Source organism: Acomys minous (genome assembly GCF_964271855.1).
Source record: "Acomys minous genome assembly, chromosome: 1".
NCBI lineage: Eukaryota > Metazoa > Chordata > Mammalia > Rodentia > Muridae > Acomys > Acomys minous.
In genome coordinates, this window is record NC_140483.1 from 81,716,199 (window position 1) to 81,739,726 (window position 23,528).

Consider the following 23,528-nt stretch of genomic DNA (forward strand, 5'->3'; position numbering starts at 1 on the left):
ACATAAAGAACACTCCCTTTTGTTACGAATACCAAGCCTCATGATAAAGGAAACTAGGAAGAAGGGTTGAAAACATAAAGAAGAAATAGCATGATGTTTTGTGCTACAGTTTTTTAAGGTTGTTTGTTTTGTTTTGTTTTGTTTTAAGACCAAACATTATACTCCTTGTTTTAAATTCTATCTTTGTAAGTATGACAAACATCTTTCCTTCATTTCATAACTTTAAAGTTACAGATTTTCAAGTGAATTTAGATAAGAATAGGAAGTAGAAACAGAAAGGAAAAGGAAGCTGCTGGGGAGCAAACTATCAGACCTGACAGAAAGGACAGGTCAAACCTGGGAGTCTTCTTTTTGTTTTTGAAGTCATTTCTCTCTGTTAGTGCTTCTGGGAAGGTTTCTAACATAGGGTTCTACTCTTAGATGGACGCACTGACGTTGAAACTTGTAACTTCTCTCATTGGTTGCATTGACTCAGGAGCCTGAACAGAATTAACCAAGAGTGATACATTTCTTGGTACTAATGGTCTTTGCCTCTTGTATCACTGAACTTCCAAGTCAGATTAAGTATTTCTTTTATGAGAGTTCTCCAATAAAATCTTAACTAATCCAGTGTAGTCATACAGGACTCATCTATTCTGTCTTCCATTCTCAATGCAGAGCTATTCCCCCTGATTTTTATTACTGTCACTTTTTAGTTGCTGTTGAGTCTAAGATCCACATAGGCTACAAAATAACATGATTGAAATAACAGAATAAGTACTTAAGACTTTTCACTCCTTACATTTGCTTGGACTTCCTCTTAGGTAGATTTTATAACTTCCAATTTAAATTTTACATCAGCTAATGAAAATTTAATAAGAAATATTAAAATCCTTGAAAAAGAAAAGAAAAGAACTTTTAGTCATGCGTTTAAGATCCAATCCCAACTCTGAAAATTGTGCTATCTACTTCTAAGGAAGCAACTACATGCTTGAAATTTGCTTCTCTTTCAGGGTAAATTTAGCATGGTTTTCTTGAGCTCTAAGTTGTAAATAATAATCAGCCTTGTTACATGTTCATTTATTAGTTTTAGTTTGCTGATACTTTGGGGCATGTCTTCAGATACATGGAAAAAGTAGATTCTCCCCTCTGTATCACAATATAGTATAGGGATTTCTGTAAAATACTTAAGTTTGGAGTATTTCTCTCTAAAAAAAATCCTTGTACTTTAGAGTAGATTTGAAAATCCACTTAAATGAAAAACATAATATATTCAGGGTTTAGAATATTGTCTTAATGAAAATGTAGAACAGCTTTAATTTCATACATTAAAAAGAAAGAAAGAAAGTTGGCAGTTACTTTCTTTAAAAATGCTTGTTGAATATGCAGTGAAATATAGTTTAATGTCAAGTATTTCTAATTATAACAGTAGTAATACCCACTGACCTGCACTTAAAGCCCAGAAATGGTGTTTTTTAATTAGGCGGCAGTGGATTAAATATGAAGAGTACAAAATTTTATTAAATTATAGCTAATCTTAAGAGGAGCATATTGTAGTAATGGAAAGGAGTTTTTGTTACTTTGTTTGGGAAAGGTTTTGGTTTTTATTTATTTTGATTTTTTGTTTGCCTGTGTTTGTTTTTGACTTGGTATTTTGTTGTTGTGCATGGAAGGGTTTTGAGTGTAGTTCAGGCTAATTAAGTACCTTATCGTTGAGGTGAATGTTCTAGTCTCAGAAAAAATTTTGTTTTTTTTTTAACTTTTTGACTTTTAACTTTAACACTTAAAAAAATAGTGACTGTCTCTGCAAAAAAATTTAAAACACAGAATTAAAGTTAAATCAGTTTGTCACATAGTGGGATATTATTTAGTATAAAAATCTAGTGATGCTTTGGGCAATACTGGATAAGAAGACAAGGTCAGTTGAATCTTAAATTACTTTTATTACACTGTGGTTTACCCTTCTATATAACCAACATATACATATGTATTTCTCCACCCTCATATTTCTTTAGGAGTTGATCCCTCTCATATTGTGTACAGCATGCCTACACCCTGAGCCTAAAGAAAGAGACCAGCTCCTCCATATACTCTTCAACTTGATCAAGAGGCCAGACGATGAGCAAAGGTTGGTGTACTGCTACCAGGATCAATAAAGGAGTGCCATATTTGGTGATTTACTCTCCAGACCTTTTCTCCTTACCGATATCAATTTCAGTTTGCTCTCCTGTCCACTGTCATGTAGATACCTTTAACTATGTTATCATCAAGTTTGCTTTCTTCTCAACTCCTTTTTTAAAAGGAACCTGCAATTTGCCCCAACAAATAAACAGATAATAGGGAAATTACTCTGAGAAATTAAGCATCTGGAAATAAGTTAATAAAGAAAAAAAAAAGATATGAAAAATATGTATAGATTCTATTGAGAGCCCCTATTACTATAATTACTGATAACTAAGTCTTGGCAAAATGAATTTGTACCTTGTTCTTGAAATGTTAATTTTTCATGGACTCTAGACACATGAATTTACTGAAGGATATTACCAAAAGTATCTTATATTCTGATCTAGAAATTCTGTTAGTTAAAATCTATTAATACACTTTACTCATTCTAATACAGAGCCATTTTCTAGTACTTAGTGATTATGTGGTAGCTGAAATTTCATTATAAAGGAGATAGAGCAAGCTGTATAAATCTTGCTGGTGTTCTCCCATGTGGTATAAGTAAATCAGCTCTTCCTTTGTCTACTAAACACAAGAAGCTGTAGTTAGGTGACATGGAGAAAATTGACCCTACTCAGTGATCAATCACTCAAGCATCCTAATATCTTTAGATAGGAACCTAGCCTTACCTATCAACATGTGTTTTCAGTGCTGTTCTGAATGAGTGCTAAGACCTATAAAAATAACTAGTAATGCAACCTTGATAGATTCTAAGCTACTTCTTCAGATTTTCCTTGTTTAAAGTAAGTTTCTTTTTATTTGTTTCTTTTTAATCTTGAGAGAGACTTTCTGGTTTAAGGTGGCAAGTAGTTGGCATTTTGAGAATATTCCTTTCAATTTGGAGTTTCCTATGATAACACAAAATACTTGGGGTGGGGAGTAAAGTATAAGCAGTGAACATTTGTGAGAAAGGTGTACATGGGAAAAAGATATCACTGCACGAAGGTAGATTAAGAAAACCTGTACACAACCCTCCAAAGAAAGGATAATCTACCTTATGAGTATGTAGACGGCACTGAGCCAGACAGCCATTATTTTGTGTAAGGAAACGGGATGCTTCTGCCCTCTTTTCATCTGCATTCCAAGATTATTAACAGTCAGAAGTCAAGATAGAAATAAATGTGCAAGTAACATCCTTTTGACCAAATTATGTGGTCTTCAATAAAATCCTATAAGCCAAAGAAAGACCAGAAATCACCAACGAGAGCGCACAGCTATCTTTTCATCTGAATGATGTTGCAGCCATCTCAAATTTTTTTTAATAACATAAATTCTCATCGTTAAGAAAATAAGTACTGAGACAGACGTGCTAGCTCTCACATGACTAAGCCCACGCAGGGGATAGTTTGAAACCAGCCTGTCTATGTTCTAGCAGAGACCCTGTCTCAACATGGAAAAAGAAGAAAACCAAGTACTAAAAATAAAAAAGAGAGAGAGAAAAGCAATCCTAGATTCAGCATAGCACAAGTAATTAAATATTTCATATGTCTAAAGTGTCTCAGGAATAAAAATATTGTATAGCCTCTTCCTAAATCAAAGTTGGAAATAGAATTAGCATAAGTACCCATAAAATTCAACTATACTATGAGTATGACAGTGATTCTGGGAGTTCACAATATATATGAGCATGGTACAATGAAATACATGTGTGAAATGTCATAATGAAATTAAGCCTTTATTATACTAACCATGAGCAAGTTATGTGATACATGTGTGAAAATGTCATAATGAAACCAATCCTTCTTTTGTATACTTAGTACACATTTAATAATTAAGTCATAATTAAATCCACAATAATATTGTACTTTGAAAAATAATTTACTCCAGAAACATTTATAAACATTATTTGGTATTCTTGAAAAAAATCAAGAATTGATAACTATTATAAAACAGAAAGGAACTCAAAGAAATACAATCTTAGAAGGAAAAGTCTAGAATAACAAGACACCGAAAAGAGAAGCATGCAAGTTTTTCAAGTTTATAGTGAACGCCTTGCAATAGATTTACTACTACTGAAAACTGAGTATATGTTGTAAATGGTTAATTTCAAATATCAGCCAACCACTATGCTTTCCAGCCTCTTAGAGGACTGAAGAATTGTTTGCTTGCTCAAACCTCTGCTTTTAATAATCCGCAGGAACTCTTCAGTACTCACTCATAACGGTTAGTGATGGACAGAGTGTAAATGCATGCTCCTCTAATGAGACTATATAAGTATCTTGAAAACCATCAGTGCCTGCCTCTCTAACTGGTCTGAATAGTATTTCAGCAGCAGCTTGATAACCTTCAAAGCCAAGTGGCACATTTACTATTTCACTCTGTAATTTTACAGAAGTACATAGAAAAAGCCTAGAAATGCCTATATACACATTACTATAATTTAGACATTCCCCTTAGAATCACTTTTCATGAATTTAGCCATCCTTGTATTTACCCACCTTTCTACAACTTAGAACAACAAAGTTAGCTTATAATCTCTGAAAGTTGGTCCCAGTCAGTTCAGTGTGACATCTAGTTTCTTTCAATAGAAAAGGCTTTGAAGTCTGAAGTTGTATACAAGTGAATGAAGGAGCCATTACTCAGCTTATTTAATAAAATAAGACGAGCCTTGTTCACATTTCTCTGCAGTATTTTCATTGTTATTCCAGTGATGCCTGTTGAATTTGTGCAGTTACCGTCGGCACCTAATTCACATATTATCTCTTTATGTTTCTTCTTCATGCTTGATTTCTCATAAGTATTCCCATTTTTCCACACAGATGACCATAATATAATTATGACATCATAATGATTAGTATTTATAAAACTACTATATGAATATTTGCATCACTGAGTTTGCATCAAGAAGCCAGTTGCTGTATCACCAGAAGAATACAGTGTTTAGGTATTTGGTAGGTCACAACCAAATAGATTTTTAAAAAGTAGAAATTTATTTTCACCTAAATCAGTGTTTCTCAGCCCTCTTAATGCTATGACCCTTTACTATAGTTCATCATGTGATGGTGACCCCAACCATCATAATTATAATTTTGCTACTGTTATAAACATAACAGTAAATATCTGAATTGTAAGATAATTGATGCTTCCCTTGCGAAAGGGTAGTTTAACCCCAGTGGGGCCTCAACCCACAGGTTGAAAACCTGTTATCTAAATGCTGATTTGATTGCTTGAGCATATAGGAAGTGTATGCCCTAAAGCAGAGGCTATAAATAGCTTATATTTCCAATTGTCAGAGAGGACCTGCTTTGGTCTCAACAGCTAGGCAATCTGTGACTATGGCTTTTTGTCAGAATCTAACAGAATTTATCATCTTTATCTTTCCTGATCTTCTCAAGATTATTGAGAACAAAAGCCATTTTGTTAATTGTCACAGTCCCTGTGGAAGATCAGGAGCAAGCTCATCGGCTACTGTACTTCCAAACTGTATTGCCCATCACATGCATACTTGTGCAGGACCATGTGGGTTCCTCAGGATCACACCAGTTTCTGAGTGAGTCAGATGTGCTCTTTCAACATCAGTCAGGTGAAACTCCACAGCAGTGGACAGGGCAGAACTACCTGGAAGAGGTCCTTCCTGAAGCATTCGTGCAGCCCACAGTGGCAACAGTCAGGAACAAACAGTGTGGAATTGCCGTCAGACAGCACCTGCACACAGGAACTCAAGGGACTGATTAATGTTCAAGCACTTAGAAAATCTGCAAGGGTAGCTGAAGAAAGCATCCTGGCAGTAGAGAGACTAAGAACTCTTATATAAAATAATGTGCCAATGTCTTTCTATTGCAGTCTTTGCCTTAATAATAAAAGAGATGTTGCTTGTGCTTTGTTAGATATTTATCTAATTTTAGGGCTTCTTTTTTTACATCTTCTTATGATTTGTTTATAAGCAAATGAGTCATGAGACATGAAGCTGGGAAGTTAAAGTAGAAGGAGCTCCAAAGTTATGAGCCTAACAGACGCTGAAATTTACACTATGTGTCTTAGTACAATGTACCCAAGAGCAAGTACTCACCTGCTTGTGCACTAGTCAAGCAGGAATGAGGGAAAATAGAGCACTATGGAAATGCTATTCAATTGGAAAGGTTTCTGAGGACACTTTGATGTACTGTACAGTAAATGCACATCTTTTTTTCTTTTTTAAAGTGTCTTTCCTGTCTAGGTACTTAGTAATGAAATCCCTTTGAATTTTTAGTTCAGGTTTGAAAGGCAAAACTTAAACATAACTACTGCCACCTGGTGGCAGGAATAAAGCATTCCTGTCTGCTCTGTTTTGTTTTATTAGGTTTTTTTTCCAATTAAAACATTTATGCAAAACATAGTTAAACTCTTGGTTTCTTAAGACACTTATCCCAGGTAACTGGTGAATGAAACAATTTTTTTGGCATGATAATTATAACATTTAAGCAAGAAAGTTGTAAAAGTACATATATATATATATAATTACAACATACATATTACAGTTTAATTATTATATACATATACAGAGTGTCAAAATACCTTTTCTACTTTGGCAACTACATTCTTGAGATTAAAAATAAATAAGCTCAAAAATTTCTACATACAAAACTTTCAGGTTTTCATTTATTAAAAACAAAATAGTTCAAGTTTTGCTATCCAAGTATATATATGTGTGGCTAATATCTGCTTATAAGTTAGTACATACCAAACGTGTCTTTCTGAGTCTGGGTTACCTTACTCAGGATGATCATTTCTAGTTCCATCCATTTGCGATTTGAGTTTAAGTAAATTTATTTTTTAACAGAAAGATACTGGAAATTCAGAGTAAACTCTCCTTATAATGTTAAGAACTTTGAGACTGTTAACTATTTCTGCTTTTCACAATTGAAAATATTTCTTTTGATATATATGTTTTATTAGGTTTTAAGATTTATTTGTATTACGTACATGAGTACTCTACTTCCATGTGTGTCTGCATGATGGAAGAGCACATCAGACAGAAGAGGGTAACACATCCCATTACAGAGGGTTGTGAACTGCCATGTGATTGCTGGGAATTGAACTCGGGACCTATGCAACTGCAGCCAGTGCTCTTAACCACTGGGCCATCTCTCCAGCTCCTCTACTGTGTCTTAGAGAAATACAACCTTTTATAAAAAGAGACTAATAAATAGATAATAATTAATATTATTACATAATACAAGTGAAAAATGAACATGCTTGTTAGCATATGCTTGATAGGTAACCATGTGTTTCTTTTCTTTAGTTAATTAATCTCAGACTTCTTTAGCAATATCCCAGTAAAATTTAATTTATAGTGGTGCTGTCTGCAGTTCTTTGATAATAACCATACCATATTTCTAGCTAAATCATTTGCTAGTTAGTCTGATTTTTTACTATGTAGTGGATTTCCAATCCAACTAATAATGCATTGGCCATCTGACCTTTCTATTTTGAATTCTATTTCAGATCTATCACTTTTTCCTATTCATGTTTAGATGTGGTTGGTATAGTGGTAGTACATGATTTCAAGTTCTGTACATGTATATTGTGAGGAAGTACTTTAAGTGCTTAAAATTTGTGTGCCAGTGATTATGACCAGGCTCTGGGGTATGTTATATATAGCGAGATATAGATAGATTGTGGAAAGTTGCTGTAATACATAATAAGACATTAGCTTAACAAATTGAGAAACAGCGACAAGGATGCTTAGAATTAACTCTTGTTTCTTTTTTTTTATTTGGTTTGATTTGAGTTTGTTTTAAGATGGGGTCTCACCATGTAGTCCTTGTTGTCCTGGAACTTATATAGACCAGACTGGCCTCTACTCATGGAGATCTGCCTACCATGCTTCCTAACTGCTGGTGTTAAAGAGGGTGCTACCACTCCTGCTTAGCCCTTTTTAACTTGTGGTCATAGTTCTATTTTCTAATGCACATACAAAATTTTTCCTATTATTTTTCAGGCAAATGATACTAACAGGTTGTGTGGCATTTGCACGTCATGTTGGACCAACACGTGTGGAGGCTGAACTTTTACCTCAGTGTTGGGAACAGGTAACTTAATTGTATGACTTTCTTTCTTTCTTTCCTTCTTTCTTTCTAGCTGTATTTATTTAATTTTATTTCATAGGTATTAGGGTATCAGATCTCTTGGAACTGGAGTTAAAGACAATTGTGAGCTGCCGTGTGGGTGCTGGGAAGAACAGCCAGTGCTCTTAACCACTGAGCCATCTCTCCAGTCCTCTATATGGCTTTCTTAGCGTTTTGTTCTTATTTTGGAAGGTGTTTATTTTCTTTTTAAATGTTATGGAATGTGAATTAGGGGCTACTATTCATAGTCCATCACGGTTTATTTCCACAAAGGGATAGCCTGGGGTGCTTTGTTTTATTCCTTCATTCAGCAGATACTTAGAGGACACTAATTCCAGTATCGGGTACTAGTATAGTAACTAGGAAAACAGTGTGAAGAAAGACAAAGGCATCCTAGTGAGGAGGTGAGAGTAGAGAACAACACGGCAGGTGCTGAGTCCCTGCAGAGTGTGTGTGTGTGTGTGTGTGTGTGTGTGTGTGTGTGTGTGTGCGCGTGTGCGTGCGCACGCGCACGTGCGCACGCAAATGGAGAGCCTGTACAGATTGTAAACTTAGGTTTATTGTACATTCATGCAGTATGCAAAGCATAGGCCTTTGATATAGCAGGTTTATATATTTATAATTAAATTCTTCCTCTGGAGTAGTTTTTCTTTTATAATGTATGTTAATATTCCAGTCCGCTGATTTTGTGGTTGTATTAAGTCATTAAGCACCTTTATAAGATGGCGTTCTCATTGTAGAGACAAGTTTTAAAGCAATAAAGAGACAATTTAAAATAGCACAGTCTCTTGTTCTTAAGAAAAATATTGGCCACAGGTAACACCAAGTGTATCACTGTTTAGAGTGCTAGTCCTAATTTCTTTAGACATTCATTTTATTACTAAAGTAGTAGAGCAGGTTCAGTGTGTAAAGTCAACAGTGTAGTAATGCTTACTTCTGATGATATTACAAAGCATGCTAATTTAGGATATGTTTCTAATTGCTTAAAGTGAAAACTCAGAAAGCTGTGCAAATCTATACAACTATTCATATGTACATTCAATGGTTTGTTTTTTGTTTTTTGTTTTTTTTAGTTTTTCCATTTCCTCTTTGTAACTTGCTTTTCTCGAACACGTGATAAACACATGTAATCCTAGCAATCAAGAGAGACAGAAAGGAGAAAAAAAAAGTTTAGGCCGGGTGTGGCAGTGCGCCTTTTATCCCAGTACTCAGGAGGCAGATCTCTATAAGTTTGAGGGCAACCTGGTCTACATGGTGACAGCCAGGACTACAAGAGAAATCCTGTCTCAAAAAACCAAAAAGAGAGAGACAGAAAAAGTCAAGCTAGACTCTATCTAAAAAACTCTAAAAATGTTTTGAAAAAGCTAAAAATTATACTACATACGGTGGTACATGTTTATAATTTTAGTACTGGTGAGACTCACCATCAAAAATTGGGGTGAGTTCTAGGCCAGCCTAGGCTATTATCACCAAAAAAGAGAGTGAGAGAGAGAGAGAGGGTATCAGTGCCACCTAGATTCTATCACTGAAAAGTTTGGGTTTGGTGTATTCACAGAGTGTTATATTCATCTCTGCATCCAGTTTGAAACTTAAAGCTTTTTATTACATTATTATTATGTCAGGTTTGTTATGGCTACTATGGGCCTTTTAAATCCCTATATGAATTTTGTACTTGTTTCATTCCTAAGCGCTTTAGTTGTAGAGTGAAAGAGAATCGTTTTTCTTTGTTAATTGTAGAAATAGAGTTGTTTTTGTGTCTGTACTTAAATGAGACACAGTATGCTAGACTGAGCAGGAACGAGGTGGAACATCAAGTGCAGCACACTCTGAAATCCGCTGCTTTCAAGGCATTTTGCTCCAAGATGTTAGTTCCACATGTCTTTGCCATCCCTCTCTGGTAACCCTTGTGATCAGGGGTCAGAGATCCATCCAGCCACATACTTTTATTTTTGTCGCCCAGTAGATTTCTATATAAATTTGTTTCTTAATTTTACACACCCAAACATTTTTTTAATTATGTCACCTTTTGTATGGGCATATGAGAACGGACATACTTCTTTTCCACTCAAAGAAAGATTTATATTCACTGAAGAAGACATATGGGAACAAACCCCAGTGTGTCATCTTTTTTATTTTTTGTTATGGTACAGTGTAGACAGCACATAACAAATTCCACTGTTTTGCATATATAAACAGGAAAGAAATTTTCTTAAAACAAAAACAGTTCTCATCTCACTGGTTAAGTCATGATTAACCTGTTTGCTAGCCCTGTTAGCAGAAAGCGCATGTGTGTCTACATGCCATGTCTCTAAGGTCCAAAAGCAAAGTTTTTCCAAGACCTGTGTTTCTGTCACTAGGAGAAGATCTCGCTTTTTCTGACATCCTAAGGAAAGCCTAGTCCTAGGCAAACACATAATTTCTGGATACCTTGCCAATTCTTCATCTTTGATTTTCCCTTTTTTCTTTAACAGATACCCCTGTGCCTTGATGTTTAGGCTGTCCTTGATTCCTTTATTCCTGATCCAGGTATAACCACCCAGGGATTCCCAGAAGTGGGAAAGAAGACAGTGTATTGTATTCTCAGCAGGATGTGTGGTGAACAGTAATTGTCTTTTGGAAGAAGACAGGGTGTGTTGCCTACACTTGACTGATGTGCTTGTCTTTTGACTCCAGATTAATCACAAATACCCAGAAAGACGACTGCTTGTGGCAGAGTCCTGTGGAGCACTGGCACCTTACCTTCCTGTAAGAACTGTCTTTTTCTTTGTTTCTGTTTAGTAGTAATCAGTGTCTTGTCATGCATATTTTAATCCAGATTCTTTTAGCCATGCTACTTTAATGTAAAAAGGAGATGGGCAAACAAAAGGAGGCTTAGGCTAATGCAATTAGCATAAATTTTTTTTATTTTTTAAATAAGTGCATTCTAATTGGTTGTACATGCATATAAATATATGTAACTATTCTAGTGATTCTGATGGTATGTTCTGAGAACGCTAGAACATTCCTTGTGGTTCTTTCAGAGGAGTACATAATGTGCAATGTATTCTATTAAAAGTTTTTTTTCTTCTTATATACTTATGCATACAGTGTTGGTACAGATGTAGTTCTGCAGAGGAGTGCTCCTGTATGGCACTGATCAGAGAAGAGGGCCCCAAATGTCCTGAGAAGGATTGTATTCTTCACAGCCTACATTCCCAAAATAAGCCAATTTCATTTTTAGAAAGAAAAGAGGGGGAGGGAGACCTTTCTTAATTACTAAATTATTAATTTTACCAAATTTTACCCCTTGAATCTTTGTAATACTCTATGACACAGACATGAAAATGATATCAGAGCACACTTTGACTGCACACTGAGGTTTGGTGGGGTTTTCAGGAAAATCACTTAGGCGCTTGCTTGAATACTGAGAGCAGTAGCTTGCCGTCCCTGGGCTATCAGTTTTTCTCAGCAGAACCACACACTATCAGGCTGTGCTTATTCAGACTGGGGTGTATGACTGACATCTGCATTTCCAAGGAGTTACACTTGAAGTAAATCAAATACGCAAATCCCTTTCTCGTAGTGAAAGTAGATCTTATGTGGGTTCTAGAATTGTGGGAAATTTGTATCTACCACTAGAAGCTTTTAAATGCATACAGGCTTTTAAAATAATATAAGTTAGATTATGTTAATGATAAAAATATGCCAGTTTTTAAAACAGTCTAGATAACTCTATGTTCTAGTCCTCTCCCCCCCCCCACTCCCCCGGTGAAGCACTCAGTCTGAGATGGAGTGATGACACTTAACTATCAGTGATTTCTCATGGGATTTGGTTTGGTTATGTAGAAGATGACCTTGAATTTCTGGTCCTTCTGCATCCACCTCCCGTGTGCTAGGATTACAGGTCTACATCAACACACCAGCTCACAGTTTTAATGTTTGTGTTGTTCATTTGCGAAGACTTAAGAAAAAGTTGAAACAAATGCCAGGTCTTTGTTTTTATTTTATTCTGTTTATTATGTATTTTAAAGGTACCAAAGCAAGTTTAGGCTTGATTAATTTTATAACTCAAGTAAGTCTCAATAACTACAAAGAAAGGTATGAACTTGGATACTGATAACTATTTTTTTAAGATTTCTTTTTAGCTATGTGTAAAGGCAGTGATGAGGGCTACACATGAATGCAGGTGTCCTAGGAGGTAATAGGCATAACTCTGCAGCTACAGTTAGCAAGTGCTTGTGAGCTCCTTGACGTGTGTGCTGGGAACAGAAATCTAGTCCTGCAACAGCAGTGTTCTTAACTACTGAGCTGTCTCTTCAGCCCCTGATAACTTTATTTTAATTTCAGCCTTTAATTAAGATTGTTCTTTAACATAACTGGAAAGGATGCTGGAGGTTTAGCCCTGCCAGGCATTCATGCAGCTCTGGGTTCCCAGCATTCACACCAGATTTCTCACACCACCTGTAACTCCAGTTCTAGTGGATCCAACACTCTCTTCTGGCTACCGCGGGCACTGACCTGGTGTGCACAAAACCATACTTTCTTTGTCTTAACACTACACACATACTCAAAATATTTATAAATAAATATAGATTGGATTAAAAGTAAGCTAAGGCATAGCAGTAATGAACATGTTATTAAATATTACCATATTAAATAGCAGCATAAATAAATCTTGAAATAACATATTGGTTGTTTTCAGAAAGAAATCCGTAGTTCCTTGGTTCTTTCAATGTTGCAACAGATGTTAATGGAAGATAAGGCAGATTTGGTAAGGGAAGCTGTGATCAAAAGCCTGGGTATCATTATGGGCTACATTGATGATCCTGACAAATACCAACAGGTATGTTTTTCAGTAGGGACTTCTTTTACCCTGTTAGAAATTCCAAATATTGTGCTGATTCAGACATTGGCAGTTTGCAGGCGAGAGTGTGCATGTTTTCCACCCTATCTCTGCCCGCCTGTCAATACATTAACATTTAAGAAAACGGGTGGGGTCGGATGGCTCTGTGCCTCCCTGAAAACATTTTCTGAATTTCCTGAAATACATATTTGTTGCATTTTACTACATTTTTTAAAATAAGTATTCTTTTAACTTTCCTGTTTCTCTTTTTCAGGGCTTTGAGTTGTTGCTTTCGGCCCTGGGTGATCCCTCAGAAAGAGTTGTGAGTGCAACACACCAAGTATTTTTACCAGCTTATGCTGCATGGACAACCGAACTTGGAAATTTACAGTCTCATCTTATACCTACACTACTGAGCAAGATTGAAAAGCTTCTCAGGGTGAGCTCTTCCCCATTTTATATAGTTCCTAACAGTTTAACGGGCCTGTTCTAGACCACCTTAGAGAAACACTGGGAGCAGAGACAAGATGCACGTTGATCCAAATAGTCCAACGAATCATCATCACTAAAGATAGATTTGAGAAACTAGAAGTGAAAGGGCACAGTGTTAGCTTGCTAGCTGAATTAGCACATTTCTTGACATAACACAAACATTATTCAGAAGACCAGTTTTTCCTGGATCCTCTTGAGGATGTGACTGCTTTACATAAAACATCACCTCCAGTTCCAGGTTGCAGAGATGACTAAATGCTCAATCTCTGTAGCCTTCTTACTTATATGTTGTTAAAATTATTGTAACTATGCTTAATCCAACATATGCTTCTTAAAGAGAATTTCATTTTACTCAGATAGAAGAGTTAAGGAATAGTTGAGAAAATAATAGACACTTCTTTAGAATTGTGTTCTAAATGTTCTTTGAGAGGCTATCAGAGAAGCTAGTATTTTTTTTCAATTTCCAAATTTATTAAAATGATCAACCTCAATACTGCAAGTGCATGTACAAAATATTTGTAAAAAAATTTTAATGAAATATTAAAGAATTTACCTCAAATGCTGAAAAAGTCCTTTTTCATTCTTTCAGTACAAGGAATACATTGTATCTCAAAAGTATTACAACTTACATATGCCTATATATACTGCTAAGATCAATACTTTCAATTTAAAAAAAAAGAAAAGACCAGTTTTACCCTTAGAACCCTTTGAGGTATATTCTATAAAACACAAAAATGAGGATTTGGTGCTTAATAACATGTCAGGGTCCCCAGCTGTCATAGAACAATTGATAATTGGTTTCTGACTCCAAACCCTTAACGCGCTGTGCTTCAAAGTTTTTAAGGACCTATCAGGCTTTTATCATAAATCATATAACTAATCAGGAGATAATCTCATATGTATATGTGCATTTGCTTAAATCTAAAAACTGCTATTTCTAAATTTCACAGTGACACTTTAAGACAAAGTAACTTGTTCAGAAAATCTAGGGTAGAATCCTGATTCTATAGGATTACTAGTGTCACACTTACTGTGATTCCTGTGGCTCACTCTAATATATCAGAATTTCAAAAGACAATCCCCAGAAAAAGTGTTCCCAGCATCAGAAATGACTATTTGCCCTGCGCTTTTCATATTAAAGGTTCTGGTGTGTTTACAGTGCCTTCTTGCTTCTTAAGTAGTTTGGACGGGGGTCTCTGTTAAGTGCATTTGCATTTGGAATCTAAAGTAGCAGGCCTTAAATGTTTATTTGCCATACATAGAACCTGCAATGTGATTTCAAGAGCCTAAGACTAGCTCCTATCACTTATGTTTCAGGAAGGAGAGCACGGGCTGGATGAACACAAGCTCCACATGTATCTCTCTGCCTTGCAGTCCTTGATCCCATCTCTGTTTGCATTAGTGCTACAGAATGCTCCTTTCTCCAGCAAAGCCAAGCTGCATGGCGAAGTGCCACAGATAGAAGGTACTGGACAGTTCTTGAAGGAAGGGGTAGAGTATTGCCAGTTTAGCTTCCCAAATTGTTGTTTTGATTTCAATCATTGTATGGCAGCACCTTTATTACTAAAATATATTGTATGTATAATGTATAGAATCTTGTGTTCAGAGATTATTAAAGCATCATATAAATGTTAGAATCTAATCTTTTATGACTAAGTCATGGGAGATTATTTTTTAGTATCTTTACTTCTGTTACCTACTGGATAGATAAGTTGCTTGCTTGTTGGTTGTATGGAGGCTTTTGGCTTCTGTTAAGGCAGGGTTCACATTAGTACAGGCTGGCAGTTTTCATAGACTTTGCTAGGAAGCGGGAATAGGCATTTCTGTTTGAGAAGATCTGAACCAATGAAAAGGCTCACTTAATAGTTACTAGTGCTAGTATGTGAAGTTTGCCATTTCCACTTTTTCTTCCCTAGCTCTTCTACTTTCAGTAGGGTAAGATAAAAAATAATTGTAATTTTTAATAACAAATATAATTTCCTGCTGTGTTCATGGAAGAAAGAAGCAAGCATGTGGTAGGATTTTCTCTTTTTCTCCCCTATAGAAAGAAAATGACTTATCTTCAGAAACTCATGAAGTCAGGCTGGGAATACAGTTGACAGAATGCTTGCCTAATACATGAGCAGGGGTATGAGGTTCAATCCCCCAGGACTGGGGTTGGAGAGAAAGAAAAAAAAAGCATAAAGTCACTCTCCCAGTAGCCAGTAAATGACCTTTGATGTGTAGCAGGTGATTGACGCCCACAGTGTACCTAAGCAGTACACCTGGGGAAAGGGTTGTTTCTGTGTATGAAATACTTTTGTAGCATTTTCAGGTTTATGAAGTTATCTGTGGCTCTTACTGGATTCTGGTAAAGAATTATGGGATTAAGGGTTTTGTTTGTTTGTTTGTTTGTTTTTGAGGATAATGTTTAAAAAAACAAACTTCCTAAGATAAAGAGTTGGAAGATGAGACTCCTTAAGAATTCATAGCTAGCCAGGTGTGGTGGTGCATGCCTTTAATCTAAACACTTGAGAGGCAGGTGGAACTCATGAGTTGAAGGCTATACTGGTCTGCATAGTGACTTCCAGGCCAGCCAGAGCTACACAGTGAAACCCCGTCTCAAAAACAAAACAAAAAAACAAAACAAAACAAAAATTTGCCAGGCATGATGGTATATGCCTTTAATCCCAGTGTTTTGGAGGTAGAGGCAGGGACATCTCTGAGTTCGAGGCCAGTCTGGCCTACAAAGTGAGTCCAGGACAGCTGAAGACACAGAAAAACCCTGTTCTCGAAAAACAAGAAAAAAGAAAAGAATTCATGACTACTCAGTCACTTTGTGATTCTACCACTCACTAAAGTAGTTCTTGTCCTTCTGATACCCTCCTGCTCTTCCTAGTTGTCTCTGAGAGTTTGCTGAAGTTGTCTTTAATAAAGTACCTCAGGCTAAGTATCTTAAACATAAGAAGTATGTTATCTCATAGCTCTACAGGACAGAAGGTATTGGAAACGTAAGGACTTCTGAGACCTGCCTTAGCTAGGGCCCGGTCCTGCCCACTGTAGGAGCTACCTGTGTAAATATACCTGTAGCAATCTTATTTCCAAACAAAAGACTTTGGAGAGGTGCGAAGACTAGCTCAGCCTATATATGCTATCACTCTTTGTGTATTAACAAATACTCCTTGAATGCCAACTGTTGCCATCCACTTACTGCTTTGCCATTGGAACATACTCCTTATTTATGTAGTTATGACTTCTTGTGATTGTCTTCATTATGCCAAATAGTAATCTTTTGTTTTGAGTTACTGTTGCTGTACCTCTTTGGCTGCTTCTTGTTGTTGTTGTTGGTGGTGGTGGTGGTTGTCTTAAACAGGCTGAAATTATTTAAATAAAACATTTAATATGGAAAATCAATTACTAAAGAAATTTGTTCAGCTGTGATTTTAATACTTTGCATCATTATTTTCTCCTGAGAAACATAGTTTCTCTGCTTTTAATAACTTCAGTCCCTAAAGGATCTCCTTTATTATGTTGATTATTTCATTTGCATGAACAGTGTGATAGAATTATGTGTTTTTTAACTAAATCCATGGTTTTTTATTGGAGTCTTTGAACCAATTTTAATTTTAACCTACATTAACATAATCTTCACTAATAAACTTTCATTAAAGCATTACTTTGTTAAATGTGGGGGTCTCAAAATCATGTTTGAGATTAAAGTTTAAAGCAAGTTAACCAAATATCAGAATGAAGGCCTTATTTTGCTTTGGACATAATAACTGCTCAAACTAGTTTTTCCTGTGTGGATTATTTTGCTTCTGTCATTAACAGTGACTAGGTTCCCTCGGCCTATGTCACCTCTGCAAGATGTGTCTACTATTATTGGAAGCCGTGAGCAACTGGCAGTGCTGCTGCAACTTTATGACTACCAGCTGGAACATGAAGGCACAACAGGCTGGGAGAGTTTGCTATGGGTTGTCAATCAATTGTAAGTTGTCACCTCTGTGTCCATTTTATATTATGGAATTTAGCTCATATTTAGGCTTGAGACAGAGAAAGTTTATAAATAGATATAATTTAACAAGCATAAATTGGCATCTTCAGTAGCAAAGCTTGAAAGGCAATACTTATTCCTACTGTTTATGTAATGGTCTGTGAAGAATCTGCTGCCTTGAGTGGTAGGAGAAGTAATGAACTTTTAACTATTTCTTAATTTATTAGTTTTGAGTTGAGAATGGATGCTGAGTAAACATTTTGTGATGTGGCAAATCTATGATTTTTGAATCCCATTAACTTCACCTGTGGAAAACTGTGTACTTTATAGCAAGCAGTTAAAACTGGCATTTGAAAAGGTGGTCTAGTAGAGTCCATTCTGAACGCCATGTCAAAGTGTCCAAAATCCCTACCTTTGTGTACAGAGAACACTGGGAAGTTTTTCTGATCTACACTGTTGCAGGAAGTGTGATGGAGACAGTCATTTACATATGGCCCTGCTGTTTTTCTCTCCTTTCACATTCAGGTTGCCACAGCTTATAGAAATAGTGGGCAGAATTAATGTAACGTCAACTGCCTGTGTCCATGAATTCTCCAGATTTTTCTGGCGTCTTTGCCGGACATTTGGCAAAATTTTTACAAACACTAAGGTAAATACTTGTATTCCATCTTTTCTTATATTTAAGAGACAGAATTGTAATATGATAATTCTTTAACAAATTAAATAATAGCACAAGCCCTCCCTTTATCTTTTATCACCTTTAATGTCTTAGAATACTGATAAGTAGTTAAATTTCAGTAGTATATTTAGCCTCCGCTTAGAGTGTACTGAGATCTATCAAAGGTTTTTACCATAGGCATACGAGCTGGGAAAAGCAACCCAACCCAATCCTTTAAGTATCTATCAAGTGTTTTGCCATATATCACAGATTTTGGAAGCATTTGTCCGCTTAGCTCCTGATAAGCACCTGAGATAGTGAGCCACAGCAACCTATAAAAGTTGCCTCAAGGGTACCACTTCTTAGAAACAGAATGGACACTCAAAGATGTGCCTCAGTCATTACCACAGTGTGGTTTGTCACAGTGGCCTACACTAGTTATTGTTTCAGGTGTTAAAATTTGAGGATTTTTTTTTCATCAATTCTGTTCATTTCTTCTTTAGTTCTGTTGGTCCATTTGTCTTCGTATTTATTGCTAGGCTAGTTGGTTAGTTAGAGAATGAATTTTAAATTGTGCTTGCTATGATCAGACTTTCATCAAGGGCTCAAATAGTAAACACTAAGTTTCTGCTCCATACTATTGAGTCTTTGCAGTACTTAAAGCAGAAAAGTATTCTGCAATAGACACAATAAAATTCAGACTTCCTTTCTAGTGTCTTAGCTCCTCAGTTCTGTGACCTTCTAAATAACTTGTTATTAGTGTTCTGTGAAATGAAGACATTCAATATTAGTTCTTTGACTCTGAAGATTTTTTTCCCCAGTGTTCTTCCTCTCAATCTACATTAAATGCATAAATTAATATCACTGAAATACTGACAAGAAAACACTGAATCATGACATTAGCGTAGAGAAAGCAAAATTCTCTTACCTCTTCACCAGTCTTTTTGTTACCAATATCAGCAGGAATTGCTCAACAGTTCCTAAATAAACAACTGCATGTCTTTGGAAAAACAAGTGGGAGCCATTTGAGCATTGAACACGGTATAATTATCATCAGTAGGTGGAAATCTGTGATAATTCCAATTTTTAAAAAAACTGAAATAAGCATTTGTTTTAACTTAAGTTACTGAAGTAAAATTCCTTATTTGAAGTTCAAATTTGAAGGAATAGATAGTGGGTTGTGATGGTTTCACACTGTGAATAAGCTCGCCATGAGAATCCTAAATGAATGGAATTCCTTTCATTCCTTTCAAATATAGCCAGATGCTTTTCTCCAGTAATTCTAGTCATATATGATGGTATCATATTTAATCATATAATAGTATGCAAGTGAACTTTTTAGTCACTAAGTTTAGTTTTTAGGAGGCATTTATTTTTAAATACTTGAAATCATCTTGAAATTAATTATTTTAAGAAAAGAAACCAAAGGCTATTGAAAATACTTACTGATTTTAATTGATTTTTATCCTTAAAGGTCCTGCTTTCGGTGCCTTTATTCTTCTTTTAGCTTGGACCTGTTAATTAAACATGATATACTTTTGACCATTTCAGTAGTCTATAAAGCAAAACAAATAGCTGTATAAGTAGAAAGTGTATATTTTACCACTGAGTAATCCATGGGTCTTTTCATTGCTTAGGTAAAACCCCAATTCCAGGAGATTTTAAGACTCTCTGAAGAAAACATTGGTAAGTATGTCCATTATTACTTTAAAAAGCAAGTTAACCTTTTTATTCAGGAAAAATATCACATTCACTATCTTAAAAATACATAAACTAGGAAGAGTAATTGAAAAAGAAAGTGTCATGAGGCTCATGGCATTCCCACTGAGCCACATCAGTTATCTTCCCTTTGAGGTGAATTAATCCCCCCTCTCTTTAATTTTGAATAACTACCTTAATTGTGACCAAACTGAGCTAAGGCCAAGTTTCTCAAATGAGGTGCTTAATCCTTAGAGGGTGCTGTGGTGTGCTCAACATACTTCAGCTTACAAAAAAAGCAGCATTAAAATAATAGTGGGAAACAATGAAAGACCAGTGTGCAAAGTTTATAGTTTCTCTTTTTTTCTTTTCTTTTCTTTTTTTTTTTTTTAAGTGAAACAGACAATTTAAAGAAACTATAGGTCTGTGTGATCAGACCTTGCACTGGCCATTTCACCCATCTGTCTTAGTACAGGTACAGCATCCCTCTGTGCCAGTTTCACTAGCCTAAGAAAATGAGTATGTATACCTCTTGTACCCCTGTGCATTTCTCTCATCCCAAGAATAAATTATAAAAAAACTATTGAATGGAATATATAACAACTTCCACTTGATTGATCTTGGACACATAGATAATTCCTAAAACTTTACCTTATAATATGATTTAGCAGTCTAGAAAATTACATTTTGATATACTTAGCAATAGTTAAAGAATGAATAAATAAATAAACTTAAAGTTTGAAAGTATCAGTGACATTTGTTACAGGGTTTTTATTTGTTTGTTAATTCTTTTGTTTTGGAAAGAAACAGGGTTTAAGTTTAAGACTTACTTCCCAAATGTTAACTGTCTTAGTTAGGGTTCCTATTGCTACAACCAAATGCCATGATGAAAAAAAGCAAGATGGGGAAAGAAGGGTTTATCTGGTTTATACTTCCATATTGCTGTATTTATACTCTTTCAGAGTCCTCAGAACTAAACTATCTGCAGCTGGTTTAATTCTGAGGACTGAGACAATCATAGTTAACAGCTGTGGACAAACTAAAGCTTCACCATATCACGTACCTGGGATTAAAACAAAACCATGTTAACATAGCATAACTGAGTTTTTAAATACACCAGAACTTCCACTAAACAGGACCATCAGCCCAGGGGTGACACCACCCACCATGGGCTGGGCCCTCCTCCATTGGTCACTAATTGAGAAAGTGCCCTAGAGATGGATCTCATGGAGGCCTTTCTTCAGCTGAGGCTCCTTCCTCTCTAATAACTCTAGCTTATGTCAAGATGTCACAGAAAACCAGGCAATACAGTTACTTTCACTAGGTGTGTGTGTGTGTGTGTGTGTGTGTGTGTGTGTGGTTTTTTGTTTTTGTTTTTGTTTTTTGTAAGTTGATATTGGCAATGCTTAATTGTTGATGCTTGAGGTAGTTACTAATTCTGGTGGTGAATTAGTTTTAAAAAAAATTAAGTTATTGATAACTGACAGCTTTTAAAATCAATAGTTAGCTGTGACTATTTAATTGTTCAAAAAGGAGATGATTATTCACCCCCCATTTAAACAGTCAGTATCGCTAAATACCACTTACCAGTCTCAGATTTAACTCTCTTCTTTCATTGTCATGTTCAGCCAATATCAGTGACTTACCAGAAAAGTACACTTTAAACGCTAGCAAATGTAAAACCAGTTTTGTTATTGAAATCATACCCAATTGTTAAATGTATCTTTTCAACTCAATTTCTTTAGGTGTGGCTCTGAAAATAAATTAACTATAAAAATAGAGGTACAGTAACAAAAAAAATTAAGAACATAGCAATAAACCACTTAAAACAGTGTATAATGATCAGTAAATGAACTACTGGTACTATAAATAATTTGCCTTTTTGTCATCTCTGGAATTTTTTTTTGTGAGTCCTACTTTATCTTAATATTTATAGACAAAGACCCTTAGAGAATAATCATAGGTCACACAGTCATGGTTGGATTTTCTTGCCTTTCTTCCCATTTATGTAGCCTAAGTACCTCTTCCTGCATATAAGGGCACTATCTGGCTGACAACTTATATCAGATGCTGTAGGGGCCTCTGGAAACTAGCATCCCCGAGCTAAAGCAGGTTATCTAATGTATATCTGGGTGCTACTTTGAATTGAGTGCCTTTACATTTTACAAAACGTAACAACCTGAAAGCATGCAGATTTACCAAGACCTAGCTATGTGAGTACTTGCTCTTAAAGAAAGCTTTTGTCTTTTCTTCTAGAAAGGCAGTCTAAGATCCCAGTTTGGTTATTAAATTCCTTTCTCGTCTACCAGAAGTGTGTGTACTAATGCCACTTCAGAAGTCTTAAGTTGTGGTTAACAGCAGAGTGTGTCTTCACCAAAATGTTTCCCAGAAGAATCTTATAACTAATTGCACCTTTAAATGCAATTGTGTTGTTCAATTTTGTCTTTACACTTAAAGTATACTAGAACTTTTAAAAATATTTTAATAATTTTAGATTCCTCAGCAGGAAATGGGGTCCTCACTAAAGCTACAGTCCCCATATATGCAACAGGAGTCCTCACGTGTTACATTCAGGTAAGAGAAAATTCTTCGTCTACCATGAAGGGGAGTCTCCTTAGACAATACCTGATGCTTGCTTGCTGGGTCGACCCAAATCCACCAGCTGAAGTGGAAATGTTACCCAAAAGAAAACAAGAAAAGTCTCCAAGTAAAGTATCAATTTAACACATAAATTTGATTTAATGTTAGATTACATTTACTTAGCAGAATTTCTTTGTGTTTCATAATGTTTTCCATAAATGAATAAGTTAATAAATAATAGTACATGTAGTAGATAATCCAAATTAGAAAATGCAGTAAAAACTATATTGTTTTTACCAAGGCACCCTTTAGATATTAAATATTAAAAATTTTTATTTTTCCTTATTGCTGCTATATATTAAACTACCCCAAGGCATAGTACCCTATAGCAGCTCTAAACCATTTTATGTGTTTATAATTCTATAATCAGCACATGGCTCATCTGGCTTCTGCTGGTCTTGCTGTGGTCATTCATGCTGCATAAGCTGCTCTGTGGGTGGAGCTTTGGCAAGGGTGACTGAGCTCCACCACTCATGTGACAGGACCTCTGTCCATCTCCTATACCTGACCTGATGATTCAAAACATCCACGAATATGAAAGCAGAATGTCCTAGACTAATAGTTAGTATCAGACACAGCACAACATTACTTCTATGGTAGTATAAATAGTCACAAGCCCAGCACATATTCAGGAAAAGGAAACTGAACTAGGATTGATGTCAAGAGGTGTGGGCCATTGCTTACTACTGGGGCAACAGACTGCCACACTCTACTCTCTGTTGCTTTAGGTAAATATCATGGTCCATGATTTATGTCAAAGCACATTAGCAAATCGAACATACAAAAGAAGAAGCATGTTTCTTCTAATGATTTCCTGAGTTTTCACCCACGAATACTTACCGAGCTTGTTTGACCCTTGAATTCTAACAGCATCACTTGACTGCTGTATCATAAATACCATCCATCTAAGTTCCAGTTCTGTCTAAATTAGCACAGTATTCCTTAAAGGTTTTTTTAAATGAATGTCTATGATGGTATAATAAAATTATTCAATAA

The 23,528-nt window shown here is 35.7% G+C and overlaps 1 protein-coding gene across 7 annotated transcripts in view; it reads left to right on the forward strand.

The window, feature by feature from the left end:
* Positions 1-23,528, forward strand: part of RELCH (RAB11 binding and LisH domain, coiled-coil and HEAT repeat containing) — an 83,349-nt gene that overhangs the window by 36,695 nt on the left and 23,126 nt on the right. For 5 of the 7 annotated variants that reach the window (XR_014780222.1, XM_084786940.1, XM_084786939.1 and 2 more), the window contains 10 exons: positions 1,995-2,107; positions 8,123-8,213; positions 10,923-10,994; positions 12,931-13,071; positions 13,346-13,510; positions 14,881-15,028; positions 17,374-17,530; positions 18,062-18,185; positions 19,832-19,880; positions 22,387-22,466. Coding sequence is in view for 6 of the 7 variants with exons in the window: in XM_084786940.1 (XP_084643066.1) it covers positions 1,995-2,107; positions 8,123-8,213; positions 10,923-10,994; positions 12,931-13,071; positions 13,346-13,510; positions 14,881-15,028; positions 17,374-17,530; positions 18,062-18,185; positions 19,832-19,880; positions 22,387-22,466 (1,140 nt within the window). In the remaining variant the exon portion in view is untranslated. The remainder of the gene's footprint in view (positions 1-1,994; positions 2,108-8,122; positions 8,214-10,922; positions 10,995-12,930; positions 13,072-13,345; positions 13,511-14,880; positions 15,029-17,373; positions 17,531-18,061; positions 18,186-19,831; positions 19,881-22,386; positions 22,467-23,528) is intronic. The other 2 variants (XM_084786941.1, XM_084786942.1) reach the window with 2 other exon arrangements.